This window comes from Rhinolophus sinicus, chromosome 17, assembly GCF_057876585.1.
Source record: "Rhinolophus sinicus isolate RSI-liver-muscle chromosome 17, RSI-T2T, whole genome shotgun sequence".
In the NCBI taxonomy this organism is placed as follows: Eukaryota; Metazoa; Chordata; class Mammalia; order Chiroptera; family Rhinolophidae; genus Rhinolophus; species Rhinolophus sinicus.
The window spans coordinates 165,675,835-165,695,710 of NC_142517.1; the positions used below are offsets into that span (position 1 = coordinate 165,675,835).

General features: G+C 39.6%; 1 protein-coding gene and 1 long non-coding RNA gene across 4 annotated transcripts in view; one reads left to right on the forward strand and one right to left on the reverse strand.

Moving 5' to 3' along the window:
• The window catches only part of PDE11A (phosphodiesterase 11A), a 326,658-nt gene extending 323,568 nt beyond the window's left edge, over window positions 1-3,090 (reverse strand). For all 3 annotated transcript variants that reach the window (XM_019739326.3, XM_019739325.3, XM_074338486.2), the window contains exon 1: window positions 2,011-3,090. In XM_019739326.3, the coding sequence (XP_019594885.2) occupies window positions 2,011-2,922 (912 nt within the window). In that variant the 5' untranslated portion in view covers window positions 2,923-3,090. The remainder of the gene's footprint in view (window positions 1-2,010) is intronic.
• Window positions 3,091-3,147: 57 nt separating this feature from the next.
• LOC141572761 (uncharacterized) lies at window positions 3,148-19,385 on the forward strand. The gene is made up of 3 exons (XR_012498231.2): window positions 3,148-3,271; window positions 13,814-13,928; window positions 16,921-19,385. It is a non-coding gene; the product is annotated as an uncharacterized LOC141572761 (long non-coding RNA).
• The last annotated feature ends 491 nt before the right edge of the window (window positions 19,386-19,876 follow it).

Genomic DNA, 19,876 nt, shown 5'->3' on the forward strand with positions numbered 1-19,876 from the left:
TCTAAGCAGATTGAAATGAAGACAAGGAGTGAACTAAGACGTTAAGCTTTCAACCACATGACACCCTTCCTCTCTCTGACTTTGCCCGTCCTCCCAACAACTCCATCTTTACAGCCATCATTATTACCCTAGGAGGAAAAACAAACAAACAAACAAACAAACAAACAAACTCTCTTTTCCCAATGTCAGCTTTCAAACATTAAAAGGCAACTTTGCTTGATATTCTGTCTTCAGAGTAAGCATAGGGCCCAGAAGAAACATCAGCCACTGAAAATCTGATTTTTTCATGCCTATGATAATACCTCTAGCTACAGCTCTAGTCAGCAGGAAAACAAGTTAACTGCTGAGGAAGCTGGGAATTACGCTCTTGAAGAATGAACAGTATTAAATAAAAGTTAGGAGCTGAAGGAGGGGAGTAAAAAATAAAAGCTAAATAAATGGGAGAAAATCAGTTGGTGAAGAAAAAGAAAAGGCAAGAAAGAGAAAATACTGCAAGTCCAGGCTATCACAAGTATCATCCAACGAGGAAGGGATTTTGTTCGGCCCAAACACACAAGAAGGACTTGGAAATACTGGGAAAGAAAAGAGTTTGCTCAATGTTTTATAGAATCTTCAATATATCAATTATTAAATGCTTTTCTTTCTTCTCATTGCTTTCTGGGACTGTAGAGAAAGTCAGTTGTTAAAGACCACTCATTGGTCATGGGACCTAAACCTATCAGCCTTCAAGATATAATGAATAAGGCACCTAATAAATAACAAAAGGTTAACCAAAATGGTATTTTGACAGGCATCCCTTAACATGAAATTATTATATTGACAGACACCTCACAAAAACCTGAAACTTAGTTTTAGTACAAGCTAGTCAAGTAAAATTGTCAACTTTCAGATGAAATAGAGAAAATTTTACCTTTATTGTCTTTCCCACCACTTTTGCTATTCTGATCAACAGCAACCAAGCCCTAGAAAAACATGTAGCTCTATTAGATAAATGGAAGAAGTGCTCATCTCATACTTTCATAACCAAGGATAAGAACTTTCAATTCTTATGAACCCTGTAGAAGTCTCATAGAAAGTGCCATCCAGTTTCACCACGTTCGAGTATCTGGAATAGATACTGAAGAAATTAGGACTGGTTTTTGAATTCAGGATCTAATACCAAGTTCAAATCACTGTGAAAATGAAAGGCTTAGAAATGCCAGATGACAGCATGTTGGGTTTCCTTTTCCACTTAAAACTGGAATGTTTATCCTGCTCATTGCCTTCGGAGTTGCTAAAAAATTATCAATTTTTTATTTGTTTCACAAACGAAAAACTCCTGCTCACTCTTGTCAAAAGCTGACTGCAGATAATACTGTATTCTAGCCCAAAGATAAATAACCCCTCTATTTGTCCAACCTCTATACACTGAACAACAAAAAACCAGTTAAAATAGATGCTAAAAAGGGTCAAATAGATAAAAATGGGTCAGAGGCCCATTCTTCCCCTGACTTGCCTCTCTTCCTCTTCTTCCCCACCTTGGAACTCATGCAACTGTAAGCTAGAGAAGGGGACAGGGAAATAGGCATTTTGTTCCCTTTCCAACCTTGAATGAGAACGAAGTGCTTTACTGTCCCAAAAATGACATCAGAGACACCAACATTTTCTTCAGGCTACGACTGGTATCTGGAGTAGGAATCTTTTTCTAGCACCTGACAAATGCATTCTAAAACCATACACTGATATTCTTAAAGACAAAGTATCTTGACAGAGAAACACGTGGTATTATTTGGATGCAAAATGCAGCCGGTGTGCTGTATAAATTTGCCACAAGCCACTGTGTATTAGGCAAAGACCATGACATCAAAGATGGTGTAGTAACATTCTCACTAGTCTAAACTCAGAAGGAATTTCAATAGCAAGATTTCTATTGTAAAGAGTCTAAGTTAATATGTTCCTGGATGCCAAAGGGTAACTGGCTTGGCTCCCAGGCCAATGGGGCTCTGGCAGGGGGACAATGCAAAGTCCTACCTGGTAGGCATCAGGAATGTTGACTGTTTCTCCATGCTCCCCGACATAGCCAATGATACCTTTGCCCCAGGGGACCTGCACCTCATTTGAGTTCTCTGTGCTGCTGCAGGGGAGCAGTGGGGTTCCTGCATGCACATCAAAGAATTTGGAGACCAAACTCTTCTTGCCAGCAGCACCCCCTTCCACCAGGAAGAGAGAGCAGCGGTCAGCATCCACCATGAGGCAGACAAAGATGAGGATCTTGTAGCTCAGGCTGGTAAGGTCAAGATCGTTGGAGATATCCTTGACCAGTTCCAGAAAGAACTGACGCTCGTTATGCTTTTTGAGGTGGCACTTGTAGTCCATAGCTGTAGGGGGATACTGAGGCAGATTCACCCTGGATTCCAGCAGGGCACTGAGAATATGGGCTGTGGTGGGGGGCAGGGAGCTGGCCTTCCGGAGCAGTGCCCTTCGCCGCACACTGCTCAGGGGCTCCTGGCCCCGGGAGGTCACTTGTTCATCATAGGTCCTGTTCACGTGGATGGCTTTGGAGCGGGCAAAACTCTTCCTTAGCTCCTTCTGAGACGCTTTCCGCTGCAGGCTCCCATCACCCCGAGTGCCACTGGCCCAGCTGGGGCTCAAGGGAACCCCACCACAGTCCCCCGCACCTGGAGTGGGCTGGCTGTTGGCAGAGCCATTTGGTCCAGTGCCACCGCCAATGCTTCTGCTGCCTCTGCCACAGCCGTGAGCCACGTTGCTGGTGCCAGCCAGCGCCAGCCTTGAGTCTAAAGCCCCCTGACTCTGACTGTGCCTCTGCAGCCACTTCTCCACCATCTCCTGCTTCCCCTTCCGCATCAAGTAGTCTTCAAGCAACTCTGGATGCCCGTCCAGGAAAGTTTCCACCTCCCCAAAGTCCAGGCGGGAAGCTGTCATGGTCCCAGAAAAGCTTTCCTTTCCTCTCTACACTTGAACCAAATGTTCACCTGTCCCAGCCCTCTAGCTGGTCTTGCACATGTCTACCCCAACAGTATTCCCAGCTGTGTTGAGATTCTGCGGAGCAGTGATTCCTAAGGGGCTGGGAGGTGCCCCTTCCTTCCGGCTCAGAGAGTTGTTGGCACGAACCCCACCCCCTGTCCTGCTACTCTGCTCTGCACAGGTGCCGTGGCCACAGCTCTCGTTCTGGAAACCCGGAGCAGTCGCTGCTCTTGTTCTAGCTGCAGCTGCCGCCGATGCCCGCGCCGCCGCCTCCGTAACCGGATGAGAGGACCACTGTGAAAGGGAGGTAGGGCAGGACACGCCCCTGAGTGAGGCACCGAGCCGGGAGGGAGGGGAGAGGGGGGAGGAGGGAGATGTGAGCGCCAGATCAGCCAAAGTCCACGGCCCAGGATGCCAGGCGGTTCCTGAAAGAGTCTCTAGACGCCTGAATCGGGGACTGGAGAACACCGCGGATTTCTGATTGTAACACGAACTGAGGGGGAGCCACTCCTTGTTCCTTCCCCTAATTCCATCCTTACCTCCCCAGCCCTTCCTATTCCCGGACACTTAATCCTCCAGCGTTTCAAGGAGGCCCCGCGGGAGCCTACTGGGATCCCCAAGTGCAAGGAAGTGTGGAGGTTTTGCGGGAAACAGACCCAGAAGCTGACTCCGAAGAAACGAGGATGCTCAGAGACAGGCAGGGTTATTTTTCTGGGCTGTGACTGTGGAATGTTGGTTCCTAGGATTCCTGGGACTGCCAGCTAACATTGCCCAGCTCCTTGTGGGTGTTCAGTAAATATTAATGGAATGGGGTTTACCCAAAATTAGTAAATGAAGTTCCCCATCTGAGCAATTCATGACTTGAACCAAAGTCAGGGACCTGGGGTTGGGGAGGGGGGTGGGATGGTACAAGTAAAACACACTTCCTTGGCTTAGGGACCCTCCCAGCTGGGGCATATAGCAAAGTGGACTTGAGGGTCTCAGGGGCTTCCTTCCACGCCAGTCCTGCATACTGGGTGATTTCTCTTCTTTTCATGAATGGCTTGCCATCTCCTTCTTTCTCCACTCAGTCTGTTTAGGACACCAGTGCTTCCTTTACTCTCAGTGTCCTGGGGCGTGTGGGTCAGATTTCTCCTCTGTGGGAAGCTTTTCTTTCTCCTGCCCTAGGGATGCTCTAGATCCCACTAGTCTCAGCTAGTTAGGCTGAGAATAACATCAGGTTTCCCTTGCGCCTTTTCCAAACCTGGTGGTTAAATGTTAAGTGATTTGCCAGTTAAGAAGAGCAGGCTGATAACACCCCCTTGAAACCCAGTGGTCTCCTCTTATGTGAAAAACAAAAGCAGTTGGAGAGCCATCCAGTTCCCTGGCTCAGCAGGGCAAGCTAGAAGTGCTCTTACAGGATACCTGGGAAGAGGGTGACAGAAAAGAGCTGCAGAGCAAGGTAGTGATTTGACAGGCTTCCAATGTGGTGGGAACACAGAAGCGAGCACCAGACCGGCCACTTTACGTAGTAAGTAAAGCTTACTCCCAGGTGTCCTCAGACAAGGTGTTTGGAACACTAGCTATGTGTTGATCACTTTAAATTAACATATTAACTTAATCCTCACGACAGATTTATGAGGTAGGGACCCTTATTTTCCCATTTGAAAGATGTGAAAACTGAGAAGTTGAGTAACTTACCCATGGTGCACAGTTGGTCTGTGCCCGAGCTAGGATATGGGTACACTTAGTTTGGTCTCAGAGTGAGGCACACACTTAGCTGCATCACTGGATTGTCTCCCACCTGTGTCAGCTGAGTGCTATGTGCACTAGGATTTGGGCCAGTAATGGAGATGCAGCAACTGGGGCAGAATGTTCTCTAAGCATTTCTTTGACAGCACCAGGAGGAACAGAGAGGGGGAAGAGAGGCACTTGTTCAAAAATGATCAAGGGCATGGCCTTGGCACTGGGAATGCTACTGTGAAAAAAGACCCTGCCTTCATGGAGCCTACATTATGGTGGGGAGACAGCCAATATACAAATAAGAAAATAAATATATATAATATAAGGAATCGTCAGTGATAACTGCTGTGAAGAAAAACAAAACTTGGCAAAGGATTAAATAAAGGGAGGAAGTCCTTCCTGAGAAGGGGACAGCTAAGCAGAGATCCGGTGGAAATGAGCCAGGTTGATATCTGGAGGAAAGAGGGAAAGAGTGTACCAGGTAGAGGACGCAAGTGCCAACGTTGTGAGATAAAATGTATTTGGACTATTTAAGAGCCAGCACGGAGACCAGCTAGAAGACAGTGAACGAAGCATAGAATATTGGTAAATTGGCACCAACTGTATTGCTTTTGTTATTATCATTATTGTTATCCTAAAGTAATAGTGTATGGAAACCTCGCTGCATGTGGCCATATCTCTGGTAACTCGAGTGATCCAACAGTAGAGATGGTCAGGGTGATGTGAGATAAAATATCCAGAATAGGCAAATTGATAGAACCAGAAAGTAGATTTGTGGTTGTCAGGAGATGGAGGACAGGGGAGATGAAGAGGAAGAGGGGTAACCATAGATGAGTATGGGGTTTCTTTGGGGGATAATGACAATGTTTTAAACTTGACTGTGGTGATGACTGCACAATTCTGTGACTATATCAAAACCATAGAATTCTACACTTTAAATAGGTGAATTTTGTGATATGTGAATTATATGTCAGTAAAGCTATTATAAAACAACAACAAAAACCACTTACCAGCACACAACTGGTTAGAATAGAGCAGCACTGTTGTACGTGGAAGCAAGAAAAGCACCGAGCATCTTCAAGGAAGGGAGAGAAGTAGATCAGCCCTGAGCTGTCCGGAAACAGAAGGTTTAATATATAGACATTTCCTTAATTCCATCCTTCATGTATTCATTATACAAGCAGTTGTTTAGCATATATTTTGCTTCAGGCTCTGGGGACAAAAGAAGACTAAGACAAAGCATCTGCGTTTGAATGGAGACCTCACAGTCTAAGGCACCAAGAGGAGTGGGAGTAGAGAAGAATACTGGGAAGGGTAGGAAAATGAATTAAGCATTTCTGGTGTGGTTTTAAACTGGCTATAGTTTTGTTCCCTCCTTGGTTCATGAGTTTACTGAAGAAGTTGATGGTTGGGGAAGAAAATAAGGTAACAGAGAGCACTCATACAATAGTCCAGGGCGCTGTGACAGAGGGCTGCATAACAAGATGTGTGATGATATGGCCCCAATTACCATGTCCTCTTCATTCTCAATATGTAAAATGGTGTATGTATTAGTCATGGTCCTAACAGGAAACAGCGCACACTCAAAGTTAATTCCAAGAGGGTTAATTTACAAAGGAATTAATTATAAAAGTGAAGTATAGATAAACCACAGGGATAGTGAAGGAACTTGGGACTCGCAGCAGCAGAGAAGTCACCACCCCTAGATCTGATGGGACGAGGGAGAAAAAGGTCACCAGGACCCTGGAGAGGCTTGTGTAGTGACAACTGCCTTGAGAGGACCAGTGACAGCCTGTCAAAGGACATCGACAACTCAAGTTGACCTCCAAGGAAAGGAATCGGGAATAAATACCTTGATCCCAGTCTCCTCCTTCCCCCCTATCCTGACCAGACCCAACCAGAAGCTAGAGGATATTGGAGCTTGTTCATGGAATCCATATAGGTTGTCCTCCCTAGGCAGAGAGTGGGGTGGGGGTGGGGGTGGCGAAGATCTGTATTAGATCTGGAGGGCAAATGAAAAATACTTGGCCCAGTATGAAACTCTGAAGAGGTCCCCCTTAGGAAATAACGGATGCTGTAAATCCAAAGAATTTTCTGTGTAATTCTGCCCTCTTCTGCTCACCTAATTCCATCAAAACTGTCTACACTACAGTCTGTAACAGAACCTCTAAGGGCACTAACTCTGCAAAGGTATGATATTGTGTAGAAGAGTCAGCTCAGGGAAGAAGCTCTGCAGACTCCCTCCCCATCTATCCCTCCCCCTTTCCATCAAATTGTAAATATTGACCAAGTAGCCTCTCTCTCATTGGAGAAGATAAAGGGGGCTTCTTATTTGTAGTTTTCAAGAATAAAGGCTTTCTTTTTGATGGAAGTATTCATTACTTTATCACTGCCATTGTCAATTAGCATTTATTGAGCACTCAATGTGTAAAGCACTGGGTTACATGCACAATGACTTTTGTTATTTCAAAGAGGCCCCATTAAATTTTAGTACCGGATGGAAACTTAGAGATCATTTAATACTTCAATTTCATTTTGCACATGTGGAAATTGAGATCTAGAGCAGACACATAACTCCTACAAAGTCACCTGCCAAGCACAACCTCTTATCTGCTCCTGGTTTCATCCCACCCTTACCAACATCTCATAACTTGATACCAACCCCTTGAAGCCTAATGAACTTCTGTCTCCCAAGCTTCTCTCCTAACTATTCCATCTCCTAAAACAGGCTTTCACTGTGGGACCAACAGGCATCATCAGAAAAGTTGATGCGATTTTCAAAATGCAGCATTCACTTCAAAAAAAATTAAAATTGACATATTATTATTTTAGGAAATAGGAGTGCACAGGGTCAAACAAAAGATGGGTTATTCCAATTACAAAAAGATTAAAAGTCACTGAACTGTAAGTTCCACAGAGATGTTTATCTTTATAGGAATTTCATATCAGAAATGGTTATAGTCTGTGCCAAATACCAAACCTGAGGTGCTGTAATAGTGGGTTTCTCCAAAGAAACAGAACCACTAGGACTATAGAGAAAGAGAGGATAAATAGATGATGATGGATAGATGATAGATAGATAGATAGATAGATAGATAGATAGATAGATAGATAGATAGATAGACAGAGAGACAGACAAGGAGGAATTGGCTCACATGATTATGGAGTCTGAGAAGTCCCATGATCCACTGTCTACACATTGGAAATCCAGGAAAGCCAGTGGTAATTTTGTCTGAGTGTGAAGGCCTGAGAACAAGAGGAGCAAATGAGGCAGATCCCAGTCCACAGGCAGGAGATGAGATGAGATGTCCCAGCTTAATCAATAAGGTAGGGAAAAGGGGGTCAATTCCTTCTTCCTCTACATTTTTTGTTCTCTTCAGGCCTTCAAGGGAATAGATCGTGGCCAACCACATAGGGAAGGACAACCTATTTTACTGGGTCCACCAATTCAAATGCTAACCTCATCCAGAAACACCTTTACAGAAGAACCCAGAAACAATATTTAACCTGGGCACCCCATGACCCACTCAAGTTGATAGATAAAATCAATTATCACAGGTGCCTTACCTGGTTTTAAATTTTGTAAGCAAGTTTTTCCCCCACTCTTTTATGGAGAATCTCAACGTGTCTCTGTTTAAATTGTCATTCCGTATCCTAGAAGTGAGTTTACCTTAATCCAGTGAAATTTTGTAACTCACAAGAATATAATAAATATATAAAGTAACTGTGTGGATCAACATATGCCAGGCAGGGCAAATTAGATTAGCATTTCCAGCTTGGCATTTGGGAATGAAGTATGTTTCTTTCACTGCAGGAGAAGAAATTGTGCCTGTAAATTCTGAAGCATGTATTTATTTACATGCTACTTGGACAAATATAGTTGTGTTACAAAGTACAATTCACCAAATTCCTAGTATCATTAACCAAATTAACAAATTCCATTCAATAGCTCTTATGCTCTTGGCAATAATCATGTACAGTAAATTATAATGGTATAATTATTGTTTAAAATATTTTAAATGTTGACTTTTTTCATTACTCCATTTATTTACTCCATTTCAATTGTATTTTTCTTTCCCTTCCCTCACTACTAACATTTTTGAGCTGTTTTTCCCCAAATTATCTTTGAACAATATTTAGTTCTCATACTTAACCTTCAGGGACCTCAGTTTCCTTGGGTTTAGTGCTCCCTATTGGGCTGTCTGATATGGTGTCCACTAGCCACATGTGACTAATTACATTTTAATTAATTGAAATTAAATTTAATTATAAATTCAGTTCCTTAGGAAAACTAGCCACATTTCAAGTGCTCAATAGCCATAATGTGGCTAGTGGTTACTATTAGGTTGGTGCAACAGTGATTGCAGTTTTAAACCGCAATCACTTTTGCACCAATCTAATATATTTGACTCTGTAGATATACAACATTTCTATCACCTTAGAAAGTTATATTTGATAATGCTGCTCTAAGATCATCTGAGCCCTAAGATTCTGTGTTTATTCACCAATATCATCAATGACCTCCTAACTGCCAAATCTAATGGCCCATTTTAATCCATCATAGTTCTATAGTAAGTACTCTCTTCTTGAAACTTTTTCTCAACAGCACCATTTCCCGATTCTTTATTTCAATGGACATGAATTAAATTCTCTCAAAACGGTAACTAACCATTGTTCCTCAGTTTATCTCACTAGTTTGCCCACCTCCTGAGGTCTTCTCTAATTGTTGCAGTTTATTCATTTAAGGTCCAGTCCCAAGACTTCAATTGCCATCTGCTGTTTTTATACTCCCCAACCCATATATTATGTTCCAAGGTGATTCAGTTTTCTATCAGCAGATGCTGTCTTAGATGGGCTTCCATAACAAAGTATCATAGATTAGGTGTCTTAAACAACAGAAATTTTCCCCCCACCTTCCGGGAGACTGGAAGGCTAAGGTCAGGATGCTCATGGTTTGATTTTGGTAAGACCTCTCTTTCTGGCTTGCAGATGGTTGCTTTCTCTCACATGGCACAGAGAGACAGCAAGCTGTCTGGTATCTTCTTATTAAAGCACCAATTTTATCAGACCAGTCCCCGCCTTCATGAACTTATCTAACCCTAATTACCTCCTAAGGCCCCATCTCCAAGTACCATCACATTGAGAGTAAGAGCTTCAACGTATAAATTTTGTGGGGATGCAAATCTTCAGTCCATAACAGATAATAGCAAACCACCTCAAAATTTTGCTTAAAACAAAATTTTTTTTTAACTTATCACAATTCTGTAGGTTGACCAGTGGTTATTTTGCCCCACTTGGTATTACTAGCAGGAGTCACTTGTGGCTGAATTCAGCTGACATCTGGGCTGCACTAGAAAGTCCAAGAAGGCCTCTTGCACACACACCTAGGGTTCGGTGCTGGGACCATTCATTTCTCCTCCAGGAGTCCTCTTTTCACATACTGTCACATTCTCCAGGTCTTCTTCACATGGCTTCTCTCTCTAGTAAGACAGCCTGTCCTTCCTTACAGTGTGGCACCTGGGTTCCAAAAGAAGGATTTCAAGAAGATAACCCAACATGCAGGAGCTTATCAAGCTTGCATCATATTTGTTAATGTCCCATTGCCAAAAGCCAATTACATAGCCCAGTACAGAGTCAGTTAGAGGAGGTACAAGTATGTGACTACTCACAAGTATAGGTCACTAGGAGCCACCAATTTAACAGTCAATCACGCAAGCTTTCTCCTGTACCCCCAACCCACACTGCCAACTGCTATAAGATATTTGCTCCTAACTGTCTCACAGACATCCCAAATTTATCATTTCCAAGCTCACTCTCACTCCTCCTCACCTTAAATCATTCAGTCGTATATATTTTTCCCCAGCAATTTCTTTCTGAGTCCAGCTTCTGTTCTCCAAACCTACTTGCCTTAGTTGAAGCCTTCATTATCTGTCCATTCTCTACCAAACAGTATTGCCTTCCACATAACAAGTACAATAATGGCACGGTGTTGCACAGAAACTTATTTACAGGATTAAGTCCTTGTCAAAGACATGTAGTGGGTTGAATGGCAGCCTCCCAAGAGATATGTCCTCCCAGAACCCGTGAATGTGACCTTATTTGGAAAGAGGGTCTTCGCAGATGTAATTATGTTAAGGATCTCAAGATAAGCTCAGCCTGGACTTAGGGTGAGCCTTAAATTCAATGACACTTTTCTGTGTAAGATACAAAAGAGAAGACACAGACACAGAGGAGAAGATGTGAACACAGAAGTAGAGATTGGAGTGATGCATCTACAAACCAAGTAACATTAAGGATTGCTGGCAGCTGCCAGCAGGAGAGAGGCATGGAACAGATTCTCCCTCAGAGTCTCTAGAAAAAAAATCAATCTTCCCAACACCTTGATTTTGGAGTCCTGGCCTCCAGAACTCTCAGAATAAATTCCTGTTCGTTTCAGTCACCAAGTTTGTGGTAATTTGTTACAACAGCCCTGGGAAACTAATATAAATAAGATCCTTTATTATTGCACCTTTATTTTTGATCTCTATTCTATTGCTATTCCCTGCCATGTAGTCTATCTACAAGCATGCAGATCCCTTCTCTTTTCTGGGCTTCTGCCTGAAATACCCTTCTTCCCATTCCCGCCTCTCAAACTTTTCTGTTAAAAGTTATTTAAAATGTCATATCCTATAGGACATAGCAAGAAGCTTCCACAGTAAGAAGCTGTGTTTTGGGGGCGGCCAGTTGGCTCAGTTAGAGCGCGGTGCTCTTAGCAACAAGGTTGCCGGTTTGATCCCCACATGGGCCACTGTGAGCTGCGCCCTCCACAACTAGATTGAAACAACTACTTGACTTGGAGCTGATGGGTCCTGGAAACACACATTTAAAATAAATTAAAAAGTTTAAAAAAAGAAAAAGAAGAAGCTGTGTTTTATCTTCCTCTGTGATCTGTCCTCCTGTTTCCACATATTTTGGTCCAATATCTGCTATAAATCATTTAATACCTGGTATTTATTCAACCCAACATGATGCATTTAATTCTCCATTTAAAAACATTTTTTTTACATTAAAGCACACATTATTCTTTCATTTATCTCTTATTTTTTCAATTCAGGTATTAAAACCACTATGAGCAAAAAGCCCATGTGCATTTATAACTACATTAAAGAATATAAGTTCCTAGAAGGTAAATTTCTAAAATATCAAAGATATCTAGGTGAAGAATAATACCCCATGAAGGTACAGAAAGAGAATATCATACCAAAAATGTTTTAGATATTCTGTTTTCTTCTTAAAATCAGTAGAGTATTTTATCTCTGAAGAAAAATCAGAAATAATCTTACTGAAGAATGATTTGTTGATAAAATAAATTAATAGGCTTTTAATTGTTTCAAAACATTTTGTCTAAATTTGGAGACTTAAACTTAGTAGAAAATGGACAAATTCAATATTTTAAAAATTGCTTGAATCTTTTAAAATGTAACTTTCTAAAAATATCTTAATCAATCAACTGTTGAGTTAAACACTGAAAATATAAAATAGTGTAAGGATCATCTCTTTACTCAAAGAACATTTACAGTCTAGATAGGGAGATAAGATACTTACATTAAAATACAATTGACAGTACAGGATGCCATAGATAGAGTATGGCAGTCAAGAAAATCTATAAAATTAATCAGAAGTATCCTTAAATGCCATATGATACTGTTTATATTCAATAATAATACATAATTAGTATTAATACTGAAAGTATAGACCTTACAAATATCAGAACAAGAGAAGGAAAAAATGGAGGGAAATTCAGCAATAGATGATTTTGTTTTCATTTAGGAAACTAATATATAACAAGAAGGGTAGGAATAAATATTAAATACTGATGCCTTTCTTCGTAATTGCCATGCCTTCACTCACTAAATCAAAAGTAGTTAATCATGCTAGGTATTGCTCTATATAGCTTACAGGAAAAATACTATAAGAATAGAATAAAGATGCCTTATCATTTACAAGACAGTCTTCATTTGTTTCATCTGTTATTTATGGTTTGACTCAAAGATGAAATATTCCTCAAGGGTTGCTTTTATAGCAACTAATATAAAAAAATAAACATGTCACCTCTCAATTATTTATTTTATTTTTTGAGTAATAAATGAGAGACTAGAGCAAGGCCAAGCAGCTATAAGTTTCAAACAAGCCTTTTGAAAAATATACTATACATTATTCATAAATTTGTTTACATTATTCGTAAATGCTTTATAAAAGCATTTGTAATGCTTTAAGTCAGAATTTACTTTTCCAAAATAAATACATTGAAATTGAAGACAGTTTTAACTTTGAGAAACTATGAATCTCTTGCCAAAGTAATCTTACTGATACAGGATATACTGTGAAATAGTAGTTATCATTCTGGAAATAATTAGTTATCATTCTGGAAACTCTGCTTACATCATTGCTATGTGCTGTAAAAATAGATAATGAATGTAGTCCTGTGTGTGTGTGCAACCAGTCAATCCAAAATAAAACCCGATGCTGGATATTTCTCCTGAAATTTAGCCTCTGAAAGATTTTCTCACTTGTGTATATTACTTTCAGCATAAATCCTGCTTCTGAATGAGACTCTTATATGCATAGAATATTTCTTTACCAGTTATTTTATCACCAAGAAATAGACCAATTTAAATGTCTTTCCAGATATCAATATTATAAGTATAGTAAACAAAGAAAAAAACAAAAAAAAATCAACCAAATTATTAAATTCACAATCGTAAGAGAAAGAATGTGGTAAATTTTAGTCTTTCAGCCAAATACACTTTTGAGCACAGTAAAATGTATCATTTGTTAACAATGACCAAAACGGCATCTTTCTCAGCCTGGCTGCCTTTTGCACTCTTTCATCCATCTCTTCAGATTGGGCATCACCAAATTTTCCCCATTAAAGGAGCTCCACCCTCCAAGAATGTTCTGACACTGACCTTGGAGGGAATTTTAAGCATTTTTTGTTTGTTTGTTTGTTTGTTTGTTTGTTTGTTAGTGGTAGTGACTTCATGGTATTGCTTCTCACCCAGTCTTTGCTTTCTTAAGTTGCAAACTCATGTTTTAAATATATATGAGAGACTATCCAACACTTTGTCTGTTGGCTCTTCTCCTTTAGTGGATGCCCCAGCGAAGTGTGAGTGGTGCCATCTATCATCATCATGGTTACAGTGAAGGCCATCGTGGGGATCCTCCAGGACAAGGCCATCTGTCACCACCCTTAATGATTTCAGGTTGGTCTCAGCTTCCCTATGTTATTTATTCTCACTAATGTCAAGGTATGGTCTGGCAAGTTACTTAACTTCTCTATGCCTTAGTTTCTACCTCTGTAGAATGTACGTCATTTCCCTAATAGGATTATTGTGAGGATTAAATGAGTTTCTATACAGCACTTAGAACAGTATCCGACACATAGTAAGCTCTCAATAAATGTTAGCCATTCTATTACTATTGTTGTTGTTACATTCCTTAAAGAAATATAATTTTTAAATACTAGTTTTAAAGAAAGCAAATGGTGACATGAATAATTATTTTTAAAACCATGATCTTCTAGTTGGGGACAACTGAGAAATCACTGTAGAGAAAGGTAGAATTTAGCAGAACTAAATATTTGAAGGAACACAATTGTGGCAGGAAATTTAACCCATTTGAGGAGTCAAGAACCAAAAACAACAAACAAAAAACACTGCTTACAAACGTGATACACTTGCTTTTTAAAAGAACTGGCTTGGTTGCTTTCCACTGACTGGCCAGGAAAGTACATTCAGGGGAGCCAGCCCTCTTAGAAGTGTCAGCATCACTGCATCACTTCTCCCTGCTACAGTAGCCACCATGTCTCCTGACAGGCTGTACTACTAGTAACACCACATTCCCAAAATACATACAAAATAAGTTTTCCAATAGTTCACCATGCATGAAAATCTTCTTCTTTCTGAATTTTCTGATAATAATATGAAATGTACTGACACAGAAAGAAAGTTACACAAATTTTGCTTTTGCATCTGTAACCAAATTTTAGTGACTTTTGAACTATCTTTTATTCTGTTTTTATTGGAAGGATAATATATGCTTGTAAAAATGTAAATATAACAAGACTGTACAAAGGAAAAATGAAAGTCTTCCACCTCCAGTCCCCTGAAATACGTAACTATCAGTGTGGTACATAGCAATAGACAAATAGCTATATGGATACCTTCATATATACATACATGTACATGTTTTAGTATGTGCATAGACAAAATCATATATAAAATCGAACCATTCTATAACATTGATCTGAAATTTGCTTTCTTTACTCAACAGTGAATTATAGAAATCCTCCCACATCAGTACAAATAAAACCTTCAAAATTCAAAAAAGGTTTTTATCTTCAAGTAAAATTAACACTCCAAGAAGGAAGGCCATGTTTATTCTATCCAGAATTATTCTATCCAGAATTATCTATTCTCTTCTAAATCAGAATTTACCCTCTAATGATAAATTATCTTTTTAGATATATAATAGTGAAACAGAATCATCTGGCCCTCGCTACCTAAGAATCTCAGTTAACTAATTTTTCAGGCTTCAAGTAAAATTGCACAATAATTTGATAATTAGCCTATACTTAATCTAAAAATTGAATTTTCAAAGGCTTTGTTTTTTTTTCTCACATATCAGAATTAGAAAAGTAGTAGGAGACCGGGATAGTTAGAACAAAGCTATTGATGTCACCAGCCAGAATGCAGATATGAGCAAGTCTGAAATGAGAGAGGGCAGGCTGCAAGCAAATACAGAAACCAGAAACAAGACAGAGCAAAGTTCACAGCAAAGGAAATCATCAACAAAATGAAAAGACAAGCTACTGAATGGAGTAAAATATCTGCAAATCATACATCTGATAAGGGATTAATATCCAAATTACATAAAGAACTCATACATCTCAATAGAAAAAAAAATCTGATTTAGAAGTAGGCGGAAGATCTGAATAGACATTTTTCCAAGGCAGACATAGAGATGGCCAACAGGTACATGAAAAGATGCTCAATATCACTAATAATCAGGGAAATGCAAGTCAAACCACAAGGAGATATCACCTCATACCTGTTAGAATGGCCATTATCACAAAGACAAAAAATAACAACCGTTGGTGAGGATGTGGAGAAAAGGGAACTTTAAGAACTGTTGCTAGGATTATAAATTGGTGTGGCCACTATGGAAAACAGAATGGAATTTCCTAAAAAATTAAAAATAGAACTATCATATAATCCAGAAATTCTACTTCTGGGTATTTATCCAAAGAAAATGAAAACACTAACTCAAAGAGATATCTGTACTCCCATGTTTATTGTAGCCTTATTCACAATAGCCAAGATATGGAAATAACCTAAATGCCCATCGATGGATGAATGAATTAAAAAATGTGATATATATATATATATATATATATATATATATATATACACACACACACACACACACACACACACACACACACACACACACACATATAATGTTATTCAGCCACACAAAAAGAATGAAATCTTGCCATTTGTGACATGGTTGAAAATTGAGGGTATTATGTTAAGTGAAATAAGTCAGACAGAGAAAGGCAAATACTGGTTGATCTCACTTATACGAGCAATTTAAAAAAAAAGGAAAAGAAAAGAAAACACCAAGCTCCTAGATACAGAAAACAGATTTGGTAGTTGCCAGACGCAAGGGTTGGAGGTGGGCAAAATGGTTGAAGGTACAAACTTCCAGTTATAAAATAAATAGGATTTCATGTACAGCATGGATTCTATAAGTAATAATACTGTATTGCTTATTTAAAAGTTGCTCAGAGAGGAGATCTTAAAAGTTCTCATCACAAGAAAAAAATTTTGTAACTATGTATGGTTGTTAGACATATTGTGGTGATTATTTCTCAATCAATACAAATACTGAATCGTTATGTTGTACACCTGACTAATGTCATATGTCAATTATACATCAATAAAAAATAAAATTTAAGAATGATTTTTTAAGAAAAGAACAAAGGAAAATTAACACCTTCAGTGTGACTGGTCAGGTACACTGAAGAGAAAAGTGGCTGGGTTCAACAGAGTAACTGTCCAAAGTGGAAATATGAACAAAGGAAATGCACATTCATGTTTATGGTAGATGGTATTTTGTTTGCCGTTATTCACTACCCTCTTCTAAAAGGGTGACATGCTACTGATGATATGTGACTTGCCTTTCCTCCTACAGAGGGAGTATTTCCTCACCTCATTGACACTGGGCCTGGCCACTTAACATGTTTTGATCTTTGGACTGTGAGCACACAGAATGTATGACACTTCTGGGCAGAAGCTTTATGAAGCATCAGGAGCTTCTTGCAGGGCTCCTGCCACAAGAATAGACATGTCATATATGGGTACTTCTCCTTTAACTGGGGTCCCAGAATGAGAAGACACTTGGAACAGAGCCACAGGTGACCGCAGGCTACATGCCATACGAATGAGAAGTAAACGTTTTGTTGTTGCAAGCCTCCAAGATTTTGTAACTATAGCAAAGTTGACTAATAAAGAAATTGGTACCTAGAAGAGGGGTGCTGCTTTGTAGCCTTCAGCACCAGATAGCAGGTGGCATGGAAACTGTTACTCAGAGCTAGAAGAATGGTGACCCATGTTATAGAGAGATCAAATATTTGGTGAAATTGTCACCTGTGATAACTTGAACAACAGGTAATAAACTTCATGAATTTATGGCTTTGGGTGAAGAGAATGCAAAACAAAATGTTGCTACTGTACCTTGATCATTACTACCTGTATTTAACAAGATTCTACAAAAGAGATGAGCTCAGGAAAAGAACTGGCCTATGAATAAGCAGGATGCAAGGGAAAATAGAGAATCCAGAAATCCTGGGAGTTGCCACCCTAAAAGCTACAACTGTTTCTCATCTTAACTTCAGATGAAATGTAAAAATACTCTGTGCAACAAAGGCCAAATAAGACTCAATCTTGGGGGAGATAAATGGCTCAAGAAAAAGAATGTGACTCCATGAAAGTCTGATAAGCACTGGGAAGTACCACTGACAAAAATAATAAAAATTAAAGAAATTTTTGGAGACAGTTGTACTGTCAAAAGCATCACCATCCTAGGTATAAAAAGGACTGTGACTGTTAAACACATTAAAACAATTTTTGGCCTGCAGTCATTTGGGGGCTTGACTGGGCTAGATGGCCCACTCTGTCTGGTCCCTGGACGAAGATGATTAGAAGTCTGTACTCAATGGGACTCTAGAAATTGCTCTGTCTTTCTCCCTCTCCCAGCTAAATCAATTAATCTCCCTCTTCTTCTCCTTCCCCTTTTACTTCTTTCTCTACAATCTCAGGCCCTCTCACTCTCCATAAGGTTTTTCTATGAGGTCTCTCTAGCAGGATTGCTAAACTCCTTACATGTTGGCTTTGGTCTTACAAAGATGCAGAAGTGTAAGCTGCCAGGTCTTCTTAAGGCTTAGGACCACAAGGATAACATCGCTTCTACCACCCTCTGTTGGTTAAAATGAATCAAAGTCCGCCCAGATTCAATGTGGTGTGAATACCTGGAAGTATGGTTTATTGAGGACCATCTTTGGAAACCAGCTACCACAATGCACAACAAATATTTATTAAATAAACTAATTAATGATTGATTAATCACTGCAGCAGACCACATTCTTATTACGGTAGAGACAGGCACATGACGGTTTTAAATTATCACCCTATTTTCATTATCAAATAGCATTTCTTTAGCCATGGTTTTCACATAATATTCCAAATAACATACCAAAAAAGGAAAATGAACCAAAAATAGACCTCTTGACAGGCTTAAGAAAGATTGCATTTAAAAGATTTTGATTCCGTGATTGTTGTAGTTTTTATAGGCAACATGAATTCAAAATGTATGGATCTAGCCAGGACCCCACATAAAAAGCAGGAAAATCAGATATTGGAAATTAGGACCCAGACTCTAGTCCTAGTTTTGAGGGCTAACATAAGGAGGTTATCTGGACTTCAGTTTTTCTCAAAAGTATCTGGACTTCAGTTTTCTCAACCATAAAATGAGAGTACGGGAATCATCAGTTTTCAAACATTTTTAAGCCTCTGTATCCTTCACTCAAAAGTAGTTTTACTCATAAGTAGGAGGTAGAGAGGGAGGATGTGGGGAAGTAGGGAGGGTGTTCCACCCTTCCTCAATCAGCGTGATTCTGTTTTAAATACTGAATCTTCTTTGTAGGAGAATTGCATTTAAACAAATGTTCTGCAAATAAAATATCTTTGAAAATGAGAGATCTGGCCCAACCCCCCACACTTTGCCCCTTCCTGCACCCCTCCCTCTCCCTCCATCAGCTTTTGTGCTCTCATGCAACGCCCCATGTGTACAGTGGTGCTCCACTCCCACCTGCCCCGGCCCTACTACCATACTCTTCTGTGCTTAGCGGGGCCCCACTTTGTGGGGACGGAGGAATTCAAGCCGAAGAACTACATGAAATTGTGGCTTCAAACTCCCAAGTTGATGATAATGATCAGTGACTGAAAAATACAGAGAAGAAAATCTGGTTCTAAATTCCTACCCATGTTAATATTTTAAAAGAATGTGATAATAAGGGAGAATAAACTAATAAAATACTCTAAAATCATGCTGCATTATATACAACTTCTTGTGGGACCCAGGGTTCAATTTAAAAAATATATTCTTCTTGAAAAATAAGTGGTATGGTTCCCCCCCCCCCCCCCCCAAACACACACACAAGAACCACCGACTAGAGATTTACATCTCGGAAGGACTTTACTTGCTAGTGTGAATGAAAAATTTTAAGAACACACTAACTAACAATGTTACACTGTTTTCTGAAGAGTTCTCTCTATTTCTTCTGAATCACACATAATTGCCAAGTTGACTGATCTCACATTTTCACTTTAATTAAATGAAATACTTCATTTTTCCAGATCCATATCAAGATATAAGAATTGCCTGTGCTAAAAGCACTAACTGTACAGCTTATATAATCATCTGTCTGCAATACTTTTCAAATATATTTTTGTTGACATATAACATTTTGTGGATGTGTAACACTTCCTAGCCACTGAAGTCTCCTGGTTCCTCTTAATAGTCCCATAAACAAGGATATTTACTTTTCCTTTCAGATTTTATGTTTATAGGAAACTGTTCTCTGGTTAAC